The 24,958-nt window shown below is 42.3% G+C and overlaps 1 protein-coding gene across 1 annotated transcript in view; it reads right to left on the reverse strand.

Moving 5' to 3' along the window:
• ARHGAP42 (Rho GTPase activating protein 42) overlaps positions 1 to 24,958 on the reverse strand; it is a 297,832-nt gene that overhangs the window by 113,788 nt on the left and 159,086 nt on the right. Inside the window, exon 4 of the mRNA XM_054015601.1 lies at positions 16,831 to 16,902. Within this exon, the coding sequence (XP_053871576.1) occupies positions 16,831 to 16,902 (72 nt within the window). The remainder of the gene's footprint in view (positions 1 to 16,830; positions 16,903 to 24,958) is intronic.

Genomic DNA, 24,958 nt, shown 5'->3' on the forward strand with positions numbered 1-24,958 from the left:
GCGAGGATGTGGTGTGCGGAGTAAAGGGGGAAGAAGAGGTGGGTTAAGGGTGGGGACTTGGGGGAAGGGGTGGTGTGATCAGTCCGAAGGTTGAGCCCCCCACTCCTGGTGCTTGTAGAGTAGGGGAAGCTGCTGCTGCGCAACGTGCTTCTCCTAGCCTACAACACCTTCGGCCTCCTTGCCTGCCCCATTGTCTCCAGTGCCAGTGGGCTGTGCCTGTGTGGGGTAAGGCGGGGGCACCTCTCAACTATAGTACTGTACTGTATGGAAAAAAAATATTCCCTGGAACCTACCCACCCCCACCCCCCCGCTTTACATTAATTCTTATGGGGAAATTGGATTCTTTTAACATCGTTTCACTTAAAGTCACATTTTTCAGGAACATAATTACAACGTCAAGTGAGGAGTTACTGTACCTGAACTTTCAGGACACTTTGGCCATTATATTATGGATACAACCGGGGGAATCTGGATAAAAACAGCAAAGATTTTTTTGCTTTCCTATAAAAATATTTGTGTAGGCTGCTGGACTGTCTTCCCCAACCCAGCTCCCAAAGTCTGTTCACCAGTTCAGGTTCTACCTCCAGGGGACAGTTTATTCTTCAAACACAATGAAACAACTCAATATAAGTTCCTCATATAAACCCAGTCTTTTCTCCTGGTCTTCTGAAGAGGCTCAGAGGGCTGTCCCCTCGCATCTCTCTGCCCGCTTCAGGGCTAGCCACAGGATCCTCACGGCTTCCTGCAGCTCCTCTCTTCAGTTTCACTCCTTCATAGGTATCACCTGTCTGCTTATCAGCTGGATTTGAAAATCCCCTCCCAGGCTCAAACACATGTTCCCAAAAAGACCTTGTGTCCATACAGGGTTGGCTGGCCCCAAGCTCCCTGGCCCTCAAAAGCCTGACCTGTTGAAGTCATTGCCTTCTGGATCATTTGAATCAAGCACTACTTTCACAGCAAACAACAACTCACCTGATGATGAAGGAATTCCATGCAAATAATAACTCAGTTTAAACCAGCAATCAAAGCAAGCAACTAAAAGACCAAAATCCTGGAGAAACAAATACCAAATGCCAAAATCAAAGAGTCCATCTCCAAATGCATAAGAAAAAGGAAATGCAGGAATATGAAATGAAAATTTACACTCCACCGAAATTTCTACAGTCAAATATATATGGCCAGAGACTGCCACACATGTATTGTCACAAACAGGAACACAGCCCTGGTCACCAGGATTTCTAGACAAGTGGTTAAAATGATGATCTAAAAGAACAGCCCCACCGGCTCAAGTGATCCCCCTGGTAGCCTCAAAGGTAGGAAGACTTTGTCTCAGCCAGCAGAGGAAAGAGAAACATTGGCCCCTTTGAGGACTGCTGCTCTCCTGGTGGACTTTTAGCCTCCTCATAGCCATAGGCTTGAGGTAGGGAGAAGGGGGGGGCCTCCTTCGCTGATTAGTTGCATAGAAGGGTGCAGACTAAGCCTATTAGCTCCAGAAAACCCATGGGGACGGCTTATAAGGTCTTTCCCCCTGGCCTGGACAACATTTTGAGCCCACAAGGAAAAGCTCCTCTTCCCATGGATGTAGAGTAGAACTGGAGTTTGGCCTTGCTGTGGGGGCCTAAAATGCTAGTTGCGTTTTGGGGGCTAGGAAGGAATTTTTCCCACATTGTCAGATTGGCTTGGGAGGCCTGGGTTCTTTTCGCCTCCCTCTCAGCAGCTCATGGGCCTAGTGGGTAGGGTCAGCAGGTGCTCATTGCAGGTATTCAGTCAAGAGCAGGTCATAGTTCCCTGATAAACTGGGACTGTATGAGGAGAAGGCATCTCTTCAAGAAAATGGAAATGGGGTTGGGGCTGCTAATGTCTGGTAAAGTGTGGAAACAACTCCCTCCTCCTCACCCTGTTAACCCTCATACAAGGGTAGGACCGTGGGGTCCTAGAAACACTGCTAGGACCAGGTTAATGGGAACGGGGGTGATAACTTCTGCTGGACGAGTTATTGCTGCATAGTTTACAGATGCATTATTTAATGAAGTTGCAGCCAACTTAAACCGTATTCCTGGTGTCTTGTCTTTCCTCCTGGGGTGGCCTGGACAATTAGGCCTGGTCTACAATTAAAAATTAGATTGACCCAGCTATGTCGCTCAGGACTATGAAAAATTTAAATTTGCATGCAAATATGGAGGAAGTTGTCTTTGTCAGAGGACCACAATTCACATACACTCTTTCACATATGTCTATGAGTGGGATTCCAACCACTGAAACACAAGGCATTCCTTTAGGTTGCTTTTAGTTTTATGAGGAAGAAAGGGGATACTTTTTTATGTATAGAATGTTTTGAGGAAATTTATGGGGAATTGTTTGCTTGATTTGTAATGCATTGATCCACTTTGTCCATTTTTTAAATTTAGTTATGCTTTAGTTATATTTTGGAAAAGGTATCAATAGGTCTTAGGGGAAAGTGTTATATAAACACACTTTGTTGTTAGAGCTAGTTGAAATTTTTGGTTGAAATTTTTTTTCCAATGAAAAGTGCATATATGACTGAAATGAAATTAAAAAAAAAACACATCATTTTGGTCAAAATTTGTGATTTTTCTCTCAAGAGGCTCACTTATTTCACTAAATTTCCTTCATTAGAAAAAAAGGGGGGAGAAGAAGGAGAAAACGAGGGGGGAACACACACACCCTTCCTACTCCTATCCCCTTTTTTCCAATGCAAATAAAGGGAAGGGCAAGTAAAAAAGTGACTATTTCCCATCAATATGTTGATATTAAAAAAAAAGTGGAAAAAAAGTTAGAAAAACTTCATTTCAAAGTTCTTTATCAAAATAAATTTCAGAAAAAAATATTTTTTCTCCAATTTTTTTCACAAATGGCTTAACATGTTTCAATAATCTTTTGATGTTATTAATATTATTATAAACAGGTACAGGACTAAAACCCTGAAGCCCAGCATTCAAAGATGACTTTTCTTCTAGAGGTTTTTCTAGAGGAAGCAGTTTTCCTAGCTGCAATCAGCATCAGAAAAAAAGAATTTTTCTTTTTTAAATGAAAAAGGACCTTTTTTTCCACAAAATGTTAGACTTAGAAATGTTGATCCCCTGTAACTGGCACAATTATATTATACATTACCTATTTACAATATGGTTTATTAAGAAAATCGCAAAGGTGATTCTACTTGTGGATTCCATGTTCCCCATTAAAGAGTCAGGACTTACATGCAATTACTACACAGAGATATATTAGTTACTGTACCTCAGTATTTTACTATGCTTTCAGACGGGGTGCATGGGGTAGTCAGGGAGGGGTAGTACCTCTGATAGGGAAGTAGTCATACTCCTAGGAGTAGCTCATCCACTTTGGTCCCCACTTGACACCCAGCTCTCACCTGTGGCTCCAAGTAGCTGTCAGCATGCGACAGCGGCCACACACTGGAGACCGTCTCGACTGGTGAGCTAAACCAGGTGAAGGTAGCCGATGAGTATGAGAATCTCGGTGAGTTAGGGCCTGTCTACCCATTGCATGCGAAGGCTGGATCCGGCTGACAGAGGCAACCTGGTTCAACCTGGTTCAATGGTCAGGAAGGCGGTGACAGCAAGCGTTGTGGAACGCTTAAGAGCACGACAAGACACGTAGGTGTCCTGGTCATCCACTGCGCCCTGCCCTATCTCCAGCCGTCTCGACTTCTGTCCTGCCACTGGATACAGATAGGAATTGGGAAGAGTGAGTGAGGCTGACGTCGCGCAACTCTCCCTCACTTTAATCCAATTCACGCGCAAGTCTCGACATCATATCATATCATATTACATCATATCACGTCCTGTGGTGACAGGCGAGCGACGAAGCAGCAGGTGTGGATACACTGGGAGCTGTAGCCGCGGACCTGCACATAGGCAGCTCAGGCATAATGGTTGTTCCTCACTGACTGAAGCAGCAGTGGTGCTCGGCATCTTCTTGAGCGACTGAGCAGCCCTATTCAGGATTGCACTGCCCACCTCCGTAGAATGAGGAGGGGGCTAGAAAAGGTGCCCTAAACATTGCCTGCTTCACCTTACCCTGGCCAGCACACCGCGGCTGGCGGGGATCCCACAAAAGCGGTCGAACAAAAACAAAAACAAAACTTGGAGTGACACTGATCACTGTTGGCACATGGAATGTGCGCACATTACTGGACAACATCACGGCAGATAGACCGGAGAGAAGAACAGCATTTGTTGCTAGAGAGCTCGCACGCTACAACATTGACATTGCAGCCCTTAGCGAAACTCGCCTTGCTAATGAAGGACAGCTGTCCAAGTCAGGCAGTGGCTGCAGCACTGACGAGCGTCGCGAATCTGGAGTTGGCTTCGCCATCAAGAATCATCTTGTTCGGAAACTTGCCAGATCCCCCAAAGGTATGAATGACCGGCTCATGACAATGCAGCGTCCGCTTCAAAAAGGAAAACAAGCTACTTTGATCAGCGCATATGCTCCTACAATGACCAACCCAGAGGATGTGAAGGATAAATTCTACAAAGAACTAGATACTCTGCTATCGTCAGTGCACCGCACAGACAAGCTGATTCTGCTTGGCGATTTTAATGCAAGAGTCAGATGCAATGCCGCAGCCTGGGAAGGAGTTATCGGGAAAAATGGAGTGGGAAAGTGTAACAGCAATGGCCTGTTACTGCTGAAAACTTGAGCAGCACATGACCTTCTGATCAGCAATACGGTCTTCCGCCTTCCTACCCGTAACAGAACTTCGTGGATGCATCCCCGTTCCAAGCACTGGCATTTGATCGATTATGTCATCATCAGGAGAAGGGACAGACAAGATGTCAGGGTTACAAAAGCTATGTGTGGCGCTGACTGTTGGACGGATCATAGGCTCATGGTTTCCAAAATGAAGCTCCGTATCACGCGGAAGAGACGACCACAAGGCTGTAAGTCTCTCAAAAGGATCAATGTGTCGAAGCTGAAGAACAGCTGCATCACTGAAAATCTAGCGGAAGACCTAGAGAACGAGCTTGCTGATCTTCGTATTGAGGATGACGCTGAGAAAGACTGGGAGCGATTCCGCAACACTGTCCATACAGCTGCATCGAAGGTATTGGGGCCCTCCACAGGCAGGCAGCAAGACTGGTTTGACGAAAATGATGCAGAAATCCAGGCCTTACTTGCTGAGAAGCACCGCCTGCATTGTGCATGTCAAAATGATCCATCCTCAGCGGCAAAGAAGACCGCCTTTATCAACGCTCGCAGAACAGTAAAGAACCGACTGTGCAAAATGCGGGACTTGTGGCTGAGTGCCAAAGCAGATGAAATACAGGCATATGTGGACAGGAATGACTATAAGCAGTTTTATGAAGCCCTCAACATACTCTATGGTCCACAGTCTTCTGGGAGCTTTCCCCTCCTGAACTCTGATGGTCCTGTGCTCCTTACAGAGAAGACGCAGATTCTGCAGAGATGGGCTGAACACTTTGAAGAAATTCTCAATCGCCCCATAGTCATCAATGATGAGGCCATTGACAAGATGCCCCAGATTGCAGTCAATGACTCCATGGATGCTTCACCAGAAGAGGACGAAGTGAAGAAAGCTATCAATCAGCTGTCAAGTGGCAAAGCCCCAGGGTCAGATGCCATACCAGCAGAGGTGTACAAAGTCGGTGGACCCACAAAAGCGTGCTGCTACGGAAACTCACTGAGCTGTTTCAGTCCTTCTGGAAGCAGGGAACCATTCCACAAGAATTTAGAGACGCGTCCATCTTGCACCTCTATAAGAGGAAGGGCAATCGCCAGGTATGCGACAATCACCATGGAATCTCGCTGCTTTCTACAGTGGGAAAAGTTCTTGCACGGGTTCTGTTGAACCGATTGATCACTCACCTGGAGAAGGGCTTACTGCCAGAATCACAGTGTGGCTTCCGCAAGGGACGTGGGACTATTGACATGATCTTCGCTGTGCGTCAGCTACAGGAGAAATGTCAAGACCAGAATCGTGAACTCTACACAACTTTTGTGGACCTCACGAAAGCATTTGACTCTGTCAGGCGCCAGGGCCTGTGGAGGATCATGTCAAAATTTGGCTGTCCAGACAGATTTATACGAATGGTACGTCAATTTCATCATGGTATGATAGCTCGTGTCCTGGATGACGGTGAAACATCTGAGGCCTTCCCAGTCACCAACGGCATCAAGCAAGGGTGTGTTTTAGCACCCACTTTGTTCAGAATGATATTCTCTGCCACTCTGACTGATGCCTTTCAACACTGTACTGAAGGAGTAGGCCTGAAGTATAGAACTGATGGGAAACTATTCAATCTGAGGCGACTGCATGCCATCACCAAGGTGAAGGAAACTGTACTTCGAGACTTTCTCTTTGCTGATGATTGTGCTCTGAATGCTAGTACAGAGCCAGAAATGCAAGCCAGTATGGACAAGTTTTCAACTGCATGCAACAACTTCGGTCTCACCATTAACATCAAGAAGACTGAGGTCATGCACCAGCCAGCTCCCCACGCTCTGTACTCAGAACCGTCCATCACTGTAAATGGACAGAAACTTCAGACAGTGGACCACTTCACGTACCTGGGCAGCACCCTTTCCCGAGCAGTGTCAATTGATGATGAAGTAAACTGCAGAATTGCTAAAGCCAGCTCTGCATTTGGCCAAGTGCGCTCCAACATTTGGGAACGTCGAGGGATCAGCCTACCAACGAAGCTGAAGGTCTACTGAGCAGTGGTGCTTCCAACTCTGCTGTACGCATGCGAGATGTGGACTGTCTATCGGAGTCATGCATGAAGGCTCAATCACTTCCACATTTCCTGTCTACGAAAGCTTCTAAAAATCAGATGGCAGGACAAAGTGCCCGATACTGATGTCCTTACTAGAGCCAGTCTGCCGTCAGTTCACACATTGCTGATGAGAGCCCAGATCAGGTGGGCCGGACATGTCGTGAGAATGTCAGACGAACCCATTCCTAAACAGCTCTTCTACGGAGAACTCACTCAGGGAAAGCGCTTCCATGGAGGACAAAAGAAGCAGTTCAAGGACACGTTGAAGACCTCTTTGAAGTCCTTCGAGATCAACACCACCACGTGGGAAACCTTCGCACTGAACCGTCCAGCATGGCACAGCCTCATTCACACAGGCAGTAATACCTCTGAGGCGAGGCGTATTGCTGAGGCTGAAAAAAAGCGTGAGCTGCGCAAGTCCAGAGCTGCTCGTACATCATCGACAGTGCCATTACATGTCTGCCCGACGTGTGACAGGACGTTCCACGCCCGAATCGGACTGATCAGTCATTTTCGGATGCACAGAGCCCGGTCATCGAAAAAATGAGTTGTTGAGGTCATCATCGATAATGATGGACGAACATCATGCTTTCAGACAGGATAAAGCTTACCTCAGAAATGTATCTACTGACATGTAGTAATTGTTGGCAAATTTTGAATTCAAAATGATGATCACTTTAGGTACCAGAAAAGATATGCCACATGCCTCAACTACTCAGGGTCCTTAAGTACATATTTCCTGCCTTTTGCTGGTTTGCAGGATAGCTATTTTGATCTTTCGGTATTATTTCCGTGCATAAATTCCCTTGTTACTAGAGTTGTATTGGTAAAATGATTGGGTCCCATGAGAAGTCTGAAATAAGCAGAGATCCTTTAGGGTAAGTTTCTTGTCTGGCCTGAACAAAGTCACACATCCCTAACTTGAAAAAAAAACAGCCCAACAAACAAGATGACAAGGAAATGTATTAGAAATGAGGGATTAACACATTATTCAGATTAGAGATTCTAATATTTTGGACCCCTGAATAGTAATATCTGATTAGAAAACTACCATATATACTTGTTCATAAGCCGAATTTTTTTAGTAAAAAAGAGAAGCACCAGAGAAGGGGGTCGGCTTATGAACGGGTATAGAGGGGGAGAGGTGGGACACAGCCCCTCCCCCCAACAGAGGGAGCAAGGAGAGACAGCACAGCCAGCAGAGCCAGAAGGGAAGAGGCGGTGCCAGAGGGCTGGTCTACACTGGGGGGGGGGGAATCGATCTAAGATACGCAACTTCAGCTACGTGAATAGCGTATCTTAGATCGATCCCCCCCCCCCAGTGTAGTATCTTAGATCGATTTACCTGGGGTCCACACGGCGCAGGATCGACGGCCGCGGCTCCCCCGTCGACTCCGCTACCGCCGCTCGCTCCGATGGAGTTCCGGAGTCAACGGGGAGCACGTTTGGGGATCGATATATCGCGTCTTAACAAGACGTAATATATCAATCCCCGATAAATCGATCGCTACCCGCCGATACTGCGGGTAGTCTGGATGTACCCAGAGTCTCTACGCTTCTGGCCAGGCTGCTCTCCCCCCAGCCTCTGAAGCAGCTGCAGCTTCAGGGCTGGCAGGCTGCAGCCGTGTCGCTCAGCCCCGCCCCCCAGAGCAGGCTGTGGCCATGCTGCCGGATCACGCTGTGGCCGTGCCGCCCGGCCCAGCCCGCAGGAACATGCTGTGGCCGCACCGCCTGGTCTGGCCTGCCGGAGCAGGCTGCGGCTTCGCTGCCCAGCCTGCCGGAGCAGCTCCAGCCAGGCCAGAGACATCCTCCCGTGGCCCTCCCTAGATAAGGTGGAAAGGGATGGGATGGGGCGAGTGTGGGGGTCCCGGGCTAGGGGTGGGGTCATGTGGGGGGTGGTCACAGGGGTTACACCCCTGACTCCCAGCTTCCCCCCCCCCCAAAATTTCCCCACCAGTTGCTGTCCCGGCCCGTCAGGGTAAGCAGCTGGTGCGCCGGGACAGCTTGCTTACTTAGGTTTACCTCCGTCCCTGCAGACACTCGAGGTAAACAAAGCATCACGGCCCGCCAGCGGCTTATCCTGATGGCCTGGGAGCCAAAGTTTGCCAATCTCTGAATGATAGGGTCGGCTTATGAACGGGTTATAAAAATTTTCCATTTTTATTTATTTATCCAACTTGGTGGGGTCGGCTTATAAACGAACTGGTTTAGGATTGAGTATATATGGTAATATAATCCCATTCCCCGATAAACTCTTTTTTGTTGGTCTTGTAAATAATGGTGAATAAAACTACTTTGTCAAGCCTGACCTTAAAAACCTCTAAGGAAGGAGATTCCACCACCTCCCTAGGTAACTCATTCCAGTGCTTCACCACCCTCCTAGTGAAAAAGTTTTTCCTAATATCCAACTTAGACCTCTCCCCACTGCAACTTGAGACCATTACCTCTTGTTCTGTCATCTGGTACCACTGAGAACAGTCTAGATCCATCCTTTTTGGAACCCCCTTTCAGGTAGTTGAAAGCAGCTATCAAATCCCTCATCATCCTTCTCTTCTGCAGACTAAATAATCCCAGTTCCCTCAGCCTCTCCTCATAAATCATGTGCTCCAGCCCCCTAATCATTTTTGTTGCCCTCCGCTGGACTCTTTCCAATTTTTCCACATCCTTCTTGTAGTGTGGGGCCCAAAACTGGACACAGTACTCCAGATGAGGCCTCACCAATGTTGAATAGAGGGGAATGATCACGTCCCTTGATCTGCTGGCAATGCTCCTACTTATACAGCCCAAAATGCTATTAGCCTTCTTGGCAACAAGGGCACACTGTTGATTCATATCCAGCTTCTCGTCTACTGTAACCCGCTGGTCCTTTTCTGCAGAACTGCTGCCCAGCCATTCGGTCTATTAGGATTCACTCAAATAATTAAATACAATAGATGAAAAATAATATTTTCAAGATTATTTTAGCAGCCTGTCACAGATGATTATGATAATATTAAGGGGATATTTTATTAATATGCACCAACTCTGAGTTGGTGCATATTAAAAAAACTCTTAGTTTTATGTAGACACTTTACATAAAACACAGACTAAAACAATTTACGAGAAATTGAATAAAAATAGAAAGCCAAGCCAATTCTTTCTAACTTCAGAAATCCTCTTAACCTCTCTAACTCTGAGCAAAGACAAAAATGACATATTACTGTGTCACCATCATGGTGCTATGATTATGGGTCAGTTGCAAGCCAGCAATAAAATTTTGCTCTGGATTCCAGGCTGGACCTTGGCAATGGGACACTTTTAGATGAGGAAACAATTTTGTTTAATTAAAAACAGAAACAAGAATCAAAAGGTTGGTTAAGCCATTTCTGAAAATAAAATGTTTATACTAAGAGAAAAAGTGTCTCCTTTCTGCTTATTCTTTATCTCTCATTCACCCCTCTTCTGTTCTGACCGTTCCCCCATGCTCTTCCCCACATGGTCTCTTTCCCTTTCGCCCTGTATACCATTCCTTCTCCCATCACCATTACCATCCCTAGTTTCCTTCTTTCTTCTCTCCATTTACCGGGGAACCCCGTGAACCTTCCCTCCTCCCAGCCCCTGAGATTCACACTTTTCTCTCCAGTATTCACCCCCTTGCTCCTCCTTCTGAAAGAGTTCCCCACCTTCATGGTGCCTCCTCTCCACAAATAACCAGGGGAGCTGCTGTTATTGAATGGTGGGGAGAGTGGCTGGAGCCCTCTTCTTCTCTCCCTCCATGTAATCTCTTCTCCCCAGCAGAGGGAAGATGCTGGTGTTGAAGAGCCTATTTTTCCTTTGTGCCAGCTGCCAGGTGAGTTGTCTCCTCCACTGCGCTACTCTATTGCTTCTGCTGCCCCCCAGCATAGGAACAGGGTCAAGATGCAGTAGCCACTTGGCCATTAAGGGGAGCTCACAGAAGTCCAACTTCTGTCCCCTCATATCGAGCACAAATTGGGGAAAGACAAAAAGCTTAAAAAGCCCTACAGTGACCTGGCTTTGGGGACAGGTCATGGCCAGCTTAAAACACCCGGCAATTGCTTACAGCCTTACAATTAAAATAACTTGACATGTACTTTTGTTACGACAGCTCAGATTCACACTGATACTTAAAGGGTTTCAAACCTGGTAACCTTGTGGACACACAAGGCCTAATGTTGACTCTGCTCAGATACCAGCTTACCATGACACATTGACTCTGCCCATTTCTCTAAGGCTAAGGAGTCTTTCTGTTTACCGCAATTAAAAACCAATTAGCATTTGCACTGAATATCCTAAAATTAAACTAAGTTAGCTTATTTTATGGAATCATAGTAGATTTCCAGCTGCTATAGGGTGACTCGCCAAGAAACTCTAATAACTTCTGCATAATGTAACTTGTAAAAGCTATATTTTCATTTTGTTTTATGAGTGTTATATTGTTGGGCAATACAAATGTGACAGTTACAAACTACACTGTAACTTCTGTGGCTAGACTAAGTGAGCTGCTGTGAAATATAGCTGGGGTAAATTAATCCCAGCAGTGAACATGAATTTGTTTTCCAAGTTAAAAGGAATACTTATAGCTAAGAATGAATTAAAGTAAAAACAACAGAAATTCCCTTGGGACAGAAAAAATAATTTCTGAAACATGAAATTTCAAAAAGGGAAATAACACTGTTCTTTTAACTCTTAAAAAAATCTAAGTTTGCTTCTTTTCTCTTTGATCTAATTTAGTCTGTAGTAAAAGTCAATGAACATTTGAACAAATATTGCTAAACACTGTACTAGATAGATAAAAAGAAACATGAGAGTTTGGCCTTCGCGCACACAACACATCACACAATGATCTCACCAATGTTACCAGCTGGGGACCAGCAAACCACATTTACCAAATAAGGTAAGTTGCATCGTTCCTGAAATTTTTTCCCAGTTAGCTCATTCCGCTTTTCCTATGATTTATACAATAATTACAGAGGTCATTTTTTCAACTCAGATGGAGTAAATCATCAGGCTACCTAATGCAAGGCTGGATTTCTGTAGTCTCTGGAGAGTTCTCCGTTTTATTTAAACTGAGTGTGCACAGAAAAGGAAGAACTGAAATATGTGCAATAAAAACAGAAGAGCAAGTAATATAAATAATCAAGAAGGGCAGTAAGGGACATAGATTGTGTACTGTTGGTTTGGTTACAAACACTAATATTTTATTTCCAAGATCTGTGGGGACTGTTTTCGTTTTTGATTGGGTACCTGCATATTTTTTAAGCACTTACAAAGGATTATTCTTTATTATTGGAGATTCTTATGATATAAAAAAACCACTTGAACTTTACTCACTGGGTTTATGGTGATACTGAATATAAAATACAGATGTACAGCTTTATAGTGTACATTGGGTATAGTTTATCCTCAATAATCTTTCTGATTTGTGCAATTGCATTACCACAATTCTGCCAGAAATCCTCTTCCTAACCCTTATTTTTAACTTTGTGGGCCTATATCTGCTTTAAGGTATACATCCATCTTCCACTGAAGTAATTAAAAAGAAAGAAAAAGAAGAAACTCTAAATACTCAAAACCCTACCTCACATCCTTTCCTTCCCCACTGAATTCTGACAAAAGCTGATCGCTCATAATGATATGTATTAATACCACCCATTACATAGACGCTAATAATGCTCATATTTGAGCAAGGTGCTACTTCAACAAGGTTCATATTTTAAACTTAACAGGAGTAAAACAATTCAAATTAAAAAGGTCTGATAAAGAAAGAAAATGATACAATATTTAGAACATGTTTTTAAAAGAATATAGGAGCACAAACCAGGTAACTGTGGTCACAAAGACTGATTAACCATTTTCACACCCAGCTACTTGAATTGCGCTTGCAGTTGTGGGAATTGTGCATGAAAACTAGGAGCACAATTTAACCTACCTTTGCATGCCTAATTTCTCAACAGCAATAAAAAATCAGACAAAAATTACCTCTAAATATATTGCTTTTTTCTGTTCAATCTATATGGGTTCTTATACACACATCACCGTAGTATCTGAGCAACTTGCAGGAGTGCATTAGCAATGCGACTAACATCTGTCATTTGTGATTTGTTTTCTCTCCCATCTTCTCTTCTCTTATTTTGTTAGGGTTTGGATTTTTTTTAAATGTACATGCTGCTGTGAGTTTACGTTAGAAAAAAGTAAGTTCAAAGAAGTGAACCTTTCCTGTTGGAGCACAAGGTGGTGAGGTTTGCGTCTTTGGCACCTTTACCACTATCCAGAGAGTTTGAGGGCCCAGTGAAGATTTCAAGTATAAATGAAATCCCCGTGTACAGACATCCTTAGAGTGCTGCGAAACTTTCGTTACAAAAGTCCAAACTGGGTTTCCAGTTTGTTACATATGTAGAGATCACTCCACATTCAGCCAAAGGTTCACTAAAAGTTTGCAAATCTTCTGTGCAAACCTACATTAACTAAAGAGTTTTGTGAGAAACTTGCAGTTTCAACCAATTATTAAGCATTTGGCTTTGGTCAAAAACAAAAACTCAGTGGTTGAACTCAGGTGAACAGAGATTGAGGTAAATGTTCATACCATCTCTGGCAGTGTAATACCACTCAGGCTATGTCTACACTACAGCTTCTCATGACAATGCGCTAAACTGATGGGGGAGAGCTCTCCCGTTGGCTTAATAACTCCTGCCTCCGAGAGGCGGTAGCTACATTGGCAGAAGAAGCTCTCCCATTGACACAGCACTGTCCGCAGCGGCGCTTAGGTTGGTATAACTTACGTTGCTCAGGGGTGGGGATTATTCACACCCCTGAGCGATGTAAATTATACCGAAGTAATTTGTAGTGGCGACATAGCCTCAGTTTTGCATACCTTTATTACTAACCCACTCCTATTGTACTTTATAGATTTACCATTCTTGTTAGAGGTTCTCAGGCTTTTTTTTTTTTTTTAGAAGAATATTAAGTGTAATTAATTATCACCTCTTTGTGCTGCTCTCACTCATCTCAATGCCCTTTGCAACTACACCTCTACCTCAATATAACGCTGTCCTCGGGAGCCAAAAAATCTTACCGCGTTATAGGTGAAACTGCGTTATATCGAACTTGCTTTGATCCACCGGAGTGTGGAGCCCCGCCCCCCTGGAGCGCTGCTTTACCGCGTTATATCCGAATTCATGTTATATCGGGTCACGTTATATCGGGGTAGAGGTGTATTTCATTTGACAGATCCACCTCATATCAGACCCAATCATACCCTAGACTATGTGGGTGGTCTGAACCACCCAGCGCTGAAGCTGACAGTTGAACTCAGGCAAAGCAGAAGAAGAAAAGACAAATATATTTATTTTGGATTTTTCTAAAACAACCAACTAGTAGAGCTCCTGTCTGGTGGCTGAGCCTAAGAGGTGTAAACCCAGGAATCTAATGGTCCAAAAGAAAGGTAACAAGGTCTAATAGATTAGGCACAAGACTGAGTTGGAAGATCTGGGTTCCAGTCTTAACTCAGCCACTAAGTTGCTGTATGGCTTGGGCAAGTCTCTTGACCTCTACATGTCCCTTTCCCCCCAGTTATGAAATGTGGACAAATGCCTATCCAGCAGGAATGCTGTAAGAACTAATTAATGTTTGTAAAGTGCTCTGCCCAGGTAGAGCCCTATACAAAGTGTCTGGTGTTATTGTTAATGGCAACAGCAAACAGGAGTGAGCAATCTCCGAACACAGAAGTATTAATTGTCTACAGAGTCACTGATTGCATATATCTAAAGGGGACAGTGAGTGCTGCACATTGCTCTACAATGACCTCCGCACCCTGACTAAGAAGCCATGTTAATGACCTCTGGATAGAGTCCTGTTTAGTTTCTCCAGACAGAACGCCTGTCAACAACACAGTGAGTCTCTATAGAACAGGCAATCATGTCCCTGAAGCTATGTTGTTACAAAATTAAATAGCAACACGAAGAATCAAACAACTGTCAATGCATGTAGGAATGAAAACTGCTAAAAAAATAGAAAGCATTTTCAGATGGCATTACACTCTATTATCTGCAGCATAGTTAAAAACAAATTCCCACGTTCCTCATCTACATAGCAGGACATAGGTGTGGTGAGGAAAGCATGCAGCTGTACACAAAGAAAATATCAAACATGAGGGAAGAAAACATCATCTTTGTCCACAGAAGTCTGACCACAAGTCCACAGCAGCAATTTGCCCTAAACATGTGCTTAGTTCCTGTACAGAGGGTTCTCCATCTCTCTCCTACACACTCACAGAAGTAATACAGAAAACTTAAAAATATTATCACTTACATTCTCCATTTCTCCTCTTACCATATATATTTTCTCCTCCTGTGACTCTGCTCTGATGCGGAAAGAATGCAATTCCTATTACCTATTTTATAGGCCCACCACGTTATGCTCTTTATACAAGAACAAAACAAAACTAGAATGGTTTCTTCAAACCAAAGCAATATTAAAAATTGAAAGATTTCCCAGATAATCTGTCAGCGAAGTTTTAAATCAAGGGTACAATATTTCAGAAGCAGTACATGTACTCAGGGAGCACTACCAGAACCATGCACCTTATTAACTATTGTACCCTTTAAGACTCTCCAAGGCAACTAATCGGCAGAGTTCTGTGCATTGAGCTGGAAATAGGGCTTTCTAGGTTGAGAGACTACACCTAGGAAACTCCTTTTCTGAATGTACCCCCAGGTTCCCTAGGCTCAATACTGAGCCTTGCTACAGCTCTTTATGCTGCTCTGCCAACTTTATAGCTGTCTTAAACCACCGACTAGAGATTCTCCATATAGAAGAAATATCTGGACACCGTAACCCAGAGGGGGGCAGAGGCCGAAGGAGACATGGCCAAAGTACACTGAGCTCTGAGAATCCGCAGTGCCCCTTTGTGACCACTACATCCAGAGCACAGTATAGAATAGCCCCAAGGTGGTTCTAAACTATACCAAGGATTGAACAAGACCTTGGCTGCTCTTCGAATGAGGGAGCCACAACAAGCTGCTTTGCCATTCTCCACCTCTGCTGCGCCCAGAGGAGACACAGACCTCTTTGCAAGGAGTTGGGGGTGAGTCAGTTCATCTGACTGTTTCTCCTCCCATTTTAAAACCAGTTTTTTTTGGTTTCTCCTTTCTTTCATCCGTTTTGTTTATCTAATATTTAAGTTTTTACAGTGTTCCAGATGCACAAAATTATTATTACTGATGTTTACTATGGCAGTGCTTAAGGGACAACCAAGAACAGGGCCCCATTGTGCTGGGCCTTGTAATAACACCGTAGTAAACAGTCCCTACCCACAAAGAGCTTGCTATCTAACTAGACATTATAGACACAAGGTGGGGGAGGGATGTAACACACAAGCAGAAAACATCACGTTATTTCCATACTTGTAGGGGGGGAGGGGTGATATTGGATTTACTTAGGAGGGATTAAGGAAAATGGAAAGAAAAGGGAAGGGAAGTAGGGTGAGAGGACAGGACAGGGGAGAAGAGGGTAAAAGTGGCAGGTGGGGAGTGAAGCTGAGGTGAACAGACTATGATGGAGGGGGAGGGAGAGGACTGAAGCAAACAGCCAATGAGTATAGGACAGACAAAACTGTAAAAAGTTCTCTCATGGTTCCTGCTTTCACTGCTTCTTCAGCTGCTAGGACAGGAACATTGGAGATGTTCACAATGCATGTTAGAATGACTCTGGGCTAGTAAAAAAATGAGTGTCTGCAATTATTTCTCAGTTACGTTTTGGTTTTCCATATGGGATTGAATTAAACCTAAATACAGAAAATAAAGGCAACTAAGGGATATGGCAGATTTGCTGCAAAACGAAAGGTTCTGTTAGTGCCTGAGGTATGCAATATAGCCAGAAGCTTAAAATGTCTCTTCTAAAATGTTCCATTCCTCTGAAGCAAAGAACTAAGTCCAATTTATCAATACACAAATACACTGAGAACAATGGTATCATTACTTTAAAATGTTTGTAATCTAACAATCAACATAGCGTGAACTTCAAGCAAATATAAAATAAATAAGAATTGGTTCCTTACTTTTGCTGCACCTATTTGTTCCTTACGAAACTTTTCCAGTGGTGCTATTAACACATCATTGGCATTCTGGATCTGAAATGTCAAACATAAATATTCAAATATGTCTCTTTTCATATATAGTATACAAAGAAAGTTGGGAGCGACAGTACAACTTCAGGAAATCTCACTTTGCTAATCTACAAACCTGATAAAAACCCAGGTTTCATCACAGTTGTCAATGAAGGTTTAACAGAGTGCAGATAAGGCTCTAGTTACAAACGCTTCTTTGCTTTTATAAAGTATACTACAAAACATTTCCCAATGTATTATGAGCATCATCATAAATAATTAAAACTTAATTATATTTGTCAATATAAAATAAATAAAATGTACTCATGCTGGATACATAGGAATCCTGGTATTTGTTTTCCCTGAAATTTAGAGTTTACAATCTAATTTCAGACAAGATGCAACAACAGGAAGTAAAACAATCTGGCAGAATTGGGGAGAAGACAAAGGTAACAGTGTTAGGAACATGATTACACAGACTAGTTATGTACACAAATGGATAGCTTAGTCATTTCAGCAATCCCCTCTGATCATCTAGCCACGCCAGTTAAGGGAATAATCCAAAAGAAAAGCTGAAAAAAGTTACAAAATATATAAAATTGGCAACTATCATGTTTATTTTTTATTAATAAACTGAAAAATAGCTATGGGGTAATTTTATCCTCTTACACTTAACCTGAAAGCCCTAATTATGTGATAGCTTTCATTTTTTCCATTGTTTGTTTGTTCACTTAGAACAGGGGTTCCCAAACTTGGTTCACGGCTTGTTCAGGGTAAGCCCCTGGCGGGCCACGAGATGCTTTGTTTACCTGAGCGTCCACAGGTATGGCTGTGCGCAGCTCCCGGTGGCCGCGCTTCGCCGTTCCTGGCCAATGGGAGCTGCGGCAAGTGGTGGCTGTTGAAAAACATAACAACTGACACCACTGCTGACAGTGTTCATGACAAAGACTAAATAGCAAAATCTAGCATGTGGTAGAATGTCCTGCAGACATGACAAAAAATAATAGAAGTATGGCCAACAAAACTAGAAGTCTCGAGAACCAGACCTCACCTGAATACATTTGGCCTTGTACCTCTATGCCAGTGTGACTCCACTGAGTTTTTATTGAATTAAATATGACAGTCAGTACTATAAAGTATTTCTTGTCTTATTAATTTTGATATTGAATTAAATGTTATGCTGTTCCCTAAACTGTCATTGTTCTTTGACATTCTGATTTATTATTTGTATTTAAGGTAGCAACTAGAGACCTGAACTGAGATTGGGGCCCTTATGTGCTAGGCACTATGCAAACACATAGTCAGAGAGACCAAGTCCCAAAGAGCTTGCATTCTAAATAGGACAGGCAAGGGCAAAGAGGCAAACAGAGCTGAAGTGACTTGCCCAAGTTCACATGGCAGGTCTCTGCCACAGCCAGGAATAGAACCGAGGCCTCATAAAGCCCAGTTCAGAGACACACCTGCATTGAATAAGTTTGTGAGGAGGAAGCTAGATGTTTTGACAGCTGGTTGGACATGGCCGAAGCATTTAGCATCTATAAAAGCAAGGGAGATTGTTTTAATGTTTGGCACAAGAGGGACTCTTGAGATCTTGGGCACTACAGAATGGATGTCTCTCTTTTTCCCCATCTCCCACGAGGAAAGAAATTGAGATTTTTGGTGGACTTGAATTCCTACTGTCTTACAACCACTTGCCACATTTCCCAGTGTACCAATATCCGTTGCAGCATCCAACAACTATACTCATATAAGATGAATGCTTCTCTTTATAACCATCAGTAAAAAAGTTAATATTGATATAAATAATCACTATTTGTCTTCAGCGTTAACACCACACTGAGCTGAAAGAGACTGTTCACAACACTCAGAGTTGTCACTTTCATGTGCCTTGCGTGCAAACTCTGGAGACCACTCGAAGCAGTTCATATTTTAACGGCTTTCTTCACAACCTTCAAATGAGAGACACTTACTTTTTGCTGTTAACTGACAGTTTAACTTATGAAGCACAAATCATCTGCTGCAAATTCCGTTGCTGTGAAATCTCAGAATACAAAATGATCCCTACTCTAGACATCGTGAAAGAGCTAGTTTATATACAATCATAAGGCATTATAAGGAGATGCCAAGGAACAAGGGTTCCAGTACCATCAGAACCACTGTACTTTGTACACAAGGGAATTTAGAATTAGAAATTGGCAATGGATATAGTCAGAAATTAAAAGAATATGTTCATTTAAATAACTATAGAAATAATTCCCTGGTCTAAGTCAAGATACACAGACAGAATGCTGCACATTAGTCCCAGTAAAGAACGCTTCTGATGACAGAGCACTGATGTGGCAATCCTCTTCCTGGCAAAACTATGCATTAGACAAGCCAGGAAGGAGTATTTATTTTGGGAAGAGAAGCCTGCCAATAAACTATTGGAGAGAATCCTGGCAGATGCAATTCAACAGACCTCATTACAGGATTCAGGCTGCTCAGCTGTGTAATGACTCCCTCTCTATCTTCATTGGACTTTGCTGGCCTAGCTTTGATAAACCATAAATATGGTAGAACTGGTAGAACTTCTGCCTGACATATTTATTTTCTTTTCATTACTGGTTCGTATCACTGGAATTACATTATACACCTCTACCCCGATATAACGCTGTCCTTGGGAGCCAAAAAATCTTACCGTGTTATAGGTGAAACCGTGTTATATTGAACTTGCTTTGATCCGCCGGAGTGCGCAGCCCCGCGCCCAACCCCCCGCCCCCGGAGAGATGCTTTACCGCGTTATATCCGAATTCATGTTATATCGGATCGTGTTATATCGGGGTAGAGGTGTATTATAGTTGGCTTGTTTTGGCATCTCATTTGTTGATATTTTTTGGCTAAAATAATCTGTTGCATGATTGAGTACTGGATAATCTTTACGATAACCCTCCAAAATGTGTCACTTTGCAATACTAATGCATATATACCTCTACCCCGATATAATGCGACCCGATATAACACCAATTCGGATATAATGCCGTAAAGCAGCGCTCTGGGGGGCGGGGCTGTGCACTCCGGTGGATCAAAGCACGTTCGATATAACACGGTTTCACCTATAACGCGGTAAGATTTTTTTGGCTCCCGAGGACAGCGTTATATAGGGGTAGAAGTGTATATGATATGATTTTTACAAGTAAGGCTCTGGACCTTTCTTTGAACTTTCCTTTACTGAGTGGCCAAGATAGTAAGATAGTATATAGTATAGTATAGTATAGTATAGTATATATATATATATACACACAAACACACTATATTATACTATAATAAGAGAGAGAGAGAAAAAGATAATTGAGAGTGTGGAGAAAATAATAATATTCTTACATCACCATCTATCTCAAACTGTTGAAATCATTAATTATATCTTCTCACTGATGGTGAAAATCAATAGGAAGTGCTTTGAGCATCTAAGATTTATTCAGAGAATGTTTTTAAAAGGATTTTTCAAGTAATAATCGCTCACTTTGTAGAATGAAGCTAGATTTCCCTTTTTGAATTTAAAAACAAATTCTAAAACTAATGGGCATCATTACTCTTGTCCAATGCACTTTGTACTAATTATTACTGTACTGATTTGGATGACCTATCACTGTAACAGCTACTTCTAAAAGCTATATATATAGATGTATGTATACATTAATAGAAGGAATAACACCAAAGGAATAAACTCTCCCATAAATCTGAGATTCTGAGTACAGCATCTTGAAAAAAAACTAAATTAACAAATTAAAACTGTAAAGTCAATAATTATTTGCATGTATATAATGCTTTTCATTCAAGGCTGTCGATGAAATTTGCAAACAATTAATTCAATACCCTTACAAGAAAGGTACAGTCAATATATCCATCTAGGAACACAAGAATTTGTAGATCAAGTGACCCATCAAGTCCACTATCCAATCTCTGATTATGTCCAGTACTGCATGCTTCACAGAAAGAAGCAAAGAATACTGTAGTGGATAGTTATGGAATAACTTGTCCTTAGAGACCGTTCTTACTGAACCCTCAGCTGTAGGTTGTTTTATGCTCTGAAACAAGGTTTACATGGGCAGACAGAGGCATTTGACCAAGGTCAAACAGTACATAATTTGCATAGGCAGAAACAGAATCCAGGGGTGAAATAGCTGGCCCCGCTGAAGTCAATGGCAAAACTCTGGTGGAGTACAATGGCACCAGGGGTTTCATAGATTCCAAGGCAGAAGGGACTAGCCTGACCTTCTGAATAACACAGGCCATAAAACTAAGCGCCTAACTTCTGATCTGCCCAACAACTAGGTAGTAACTCTTTCCACCTACTGATCCGCTCCAAAAATGTATAATGATCAAAAAGGATTGCAAATTTTGTATCATTTAAGGTTTTCAATGTACCAGTTTAATAGAGCATCTCACTTCCTGCAAAACTCATGTTCCCTTGCTTGCTCAGTTACTGTGCCGAGATTGAGATAAAAGAAATGCAAAACAGTGGGATAATGTCAATAAGGCTATAATAGTTTGCTGTAAATAGCAATATCAGAACTCCTCATTGTGTTAAAAAAAAAAAAAAACAGACATCTTTTCCCTAAAAGCATTTTTTAAAATTAGAAGCTCCTTTTAAGAAGTTTTAAAAGCTTTTTTGATCAATTATTGATTGGCCCTTGAGTGCTGTACGTTCATTCCCTGTTATTACTTAATGATAGCTCCCCTAACCCAGATCAAACAATATAATTTGTTTTGTGTTCTGTGGCATAAGCACAATACCAATTTAGATGAGAGAAGGCAATTTCACAGTAACTTAAGGTACAATAGGCAGAGATAATAGGGAAATGATACTCTGACAAAGTTTGAGACTTGTATTAGATCTTGTACCAAAAAAAGGGATGAAAATTTTACCAAAAAACAACCAACATTTCTTTAATATTTTCGACTAGCTCTAGTTAGCTGGATAGGTAAAAGTATATAAAAAACATGTAATCATAGTTATTCTGGTAGGCCACGCATATAGTTAAGGTTACTGAGCTTTTCTATTCCAACCCTTTCTTTTCAAGTATCAAAGGAGTAGCTGTGTTAGTCTGGATCTGTAAAAGCAGCAAAGAGTCCTGTGGCACCTTATAGACTAACAGACGTATTGGAGCATGAGCTTTCGTGGGTGAATACCCACTTCTTCCGATGCATGGAGTATTCACCCACAAAAGCTAATGCTCTAATATGTTTTAGTCAATAAAGTGCCACAGGACGCTTTGCGCCTTTCTTTTCAGTTGTTCATAATTTTTCAAAACTTCAGATCAGAAACCCTTTAGGTAAAGGATACTTTCTTTTTCAGACACACATGGACACGCGCGCACACACACACACACACACACACACACACACACACACACACACACTATTTATTAGAAACTAGTTATTGCAATCCTGTTGATATTCTTCTGTTTTACATATTAAATATCATTCTATAAATGATGGTCATGACTCCATAGATGAGTTTTGCACTTTAAGGAAGGATTCAATCACTTTTATCATGCATGAAGAATACAGTGTATCCTCCCCAAAATTACAGCACTGATTACAGAATTAATCTTCTGAGAATTTATTTAAATTACTTTTTATTTACAATGAATGACAGTAACAAAATAATGCAGACCCTTAACACTTCCTATATTTTTAAACGCACTGAATCGTGTTGCATATGCTACATGTCATGGTTGCAGAACTAGCTGCACCTCTATCCCCTTCCACATCCTTCTGAGTGTACTCCCTCAGATGTTAGGCCTCGTGCTTTTTCTTCTCCTTCTCTTAGACCAGGCCCTGAACTACACTATCCTGGCCCAGGTTCTTAAAACACTCTATGGGGTGCAGAGAGAGAGAGAGAGATAGTCTTTTTAAACAGTTGGCGTTCTTTTGTTCTTATCAGTTCCCGGGTTTTGGCCCTGCATGTCAAAACCAGCCCAGTAGGCTCAGCAGGAGGTTAAGCCAGATTCCTCAGAACCAAAGGTTGGGCTACTGTCCCCTAACAACCTTAGTATTAGCTGAGGGGTGGTTTATCTTGAGCTATTCTTTTGTCCTTCCTGCTTGTTCCCCCTCATATAGCTTGCTATTAAATGAAACCAATATATTCATACAGTAAGCATTCCAATAACCAGGTCAACCTACAGTATTCATAAATTACAGAGCAGTGCTACGTCCATTACACTGTATTTGAATACTTTTTAGGATTAATTATTTTTTTTTGTCATTGTTCTTCATGACTGAAGTTTCTCCATCAGGAACAATGAGGGGAAAAACTGAACCTTAACTTTGAACGTCCTGGGTTTATCATGCTCCAGTACATCTTTCTTGTAATGCATTTTACCATAATTACCGATATACATACTTTAAATCCTTAATACCATTTTAACTTAATTTTTGCCTGGGAACACGTACACACGATATATACATACATATATGAATGGCAGAAGATATTAAGAATGTTTCAGGGACTTGTTTTTTATTGAGGAGGGATACAAAAAGTAGTCTCTATCTGTAAACTCGGAAGTCCAATTGTATATGTCTAAAAATTATTTAAAATAGCATTTCAATATATTAAAATAACATGCCCTATGTTTTGACTCCTACTAGGGTTTTTAAATGAGTGATTTGTGAAGTCACATATGTTTTACACTGGTGAAAGAGTTAAAACTGATGAAATGAAAGTTTTAATATGTGTTAGATAAAACTGATCTGATTCTACATTTAATTTGAACTGGTTTTAAATAAAGACAGTACGCTCTTGTGCTACAAAAAATAAGAGTATACTGAATGGAATGTTCCCTGAACCTCTCCCCAAGCTCCAAGCCCCTTCCTCAGCCCTGATCCCCCTCCTGCTCTCCAAACCACTCAATCTCAGCCCAGAGCACCCTCCTGTACCCCAAATCTCTCATCCCTAGCCCCACCCAGAGCCCGCACCACCAGCTGGAACCTGCACCCCTTCCTGCACCCCTGCCCCAGCCCTGATCCCCCTCCTGCCCTACGAACCCCTCAGTCCCAGCCCAGAGCACTCTCCTACACCCCAAACTCCTCATCCCCAGCCCCACCCCAGAGCTCGCACCCCCAACCAGAGCCGTCACCCCCTCCCACACCCCAACCCCAATTTTGTGAGTATTCATGGCCCGCCATACAATTTCTATTCCCCGATGTAGCCCTTAAGCCAAAAAGTTTGCCCACCCCTGCCATATAGGATGGGGCAGGGAATTTTTTTTTTTTTTTTTTTTAAAGGAAGCCTGTTGGCACATTTCTGTTTAAACACAATCTCAATATCTGATTTGTTTTAAATAGATTACTTTACTTTAACTAACGAGGTATCTGCCCTGAGCTACTGATATTTGAAAAACATGCAAAAATTAGGTTGCAAATGGGCTACAATACGTCATTTGGGCCTTTGGTGGAGCAGCATGCACTCGGTCGTGTAGCCAAGGGTAAATGCGGGTAAACGGAGTTGACCTACTTCTCATTTGGGGAATATGGATTTTACCTACTTCTTATTAGGGGAATATAAGTTTAGTTTAGGTTCGTTTACCCACTGTTGTTTTTTTTAACCACCACACCATTGCATATAACCATTTTCTTTTTGAAGTTAAGAGTTGTCTTAATTGTGTAGTACTCCAGGGGGCAAATTGAAAAGATAATGGAGTAAAAAAGGCCTGGAAACAAATTTAATGAAAGCTGTTAAAGCCCTTCTCTCCCTGTGTCCTTTCCTGGTATAACTGTAAAGTGTAATATGCATTAGTTCTATAAGGAATATAAATGACTGTCTTTAACAGAGATGGAGTCAAGGTACTTATCATCTATCCAATATTTTAAGAGCTTGTAAATCTTTGAAGTAGCTAATGTCAAAGATGAGAAATCTGTCTATCTTTCTGGAGGCCAGTGGCCTCAGGCTGATCTCCAGTTAATTGTGATTATGTCAGTCTAAAGTCAGTAACTTTTACTTACAAACTTAAGCTACTTTTTCTATGTGGGTGGACACATGCACCTATGCAGAGCTCCACTGATGCTGATGGGTGTGCACCCTGGTGGAACAAATTGCAGG

The sequence above is a fragment of the Malaclemys terrapin genome, chromosome 1 (genome assembly GCF_027887155.1).
Source record: "Malaclemys terrapin pileata isolate rMalTer1 chromosome 1, rMalTer1.hap1, whole genome shotgun sequence".
NCBI lineage: Eukaryota > Metazoa > Chordata > Testudines > Emydidae > Malaclemys > Malaclemys terrapin.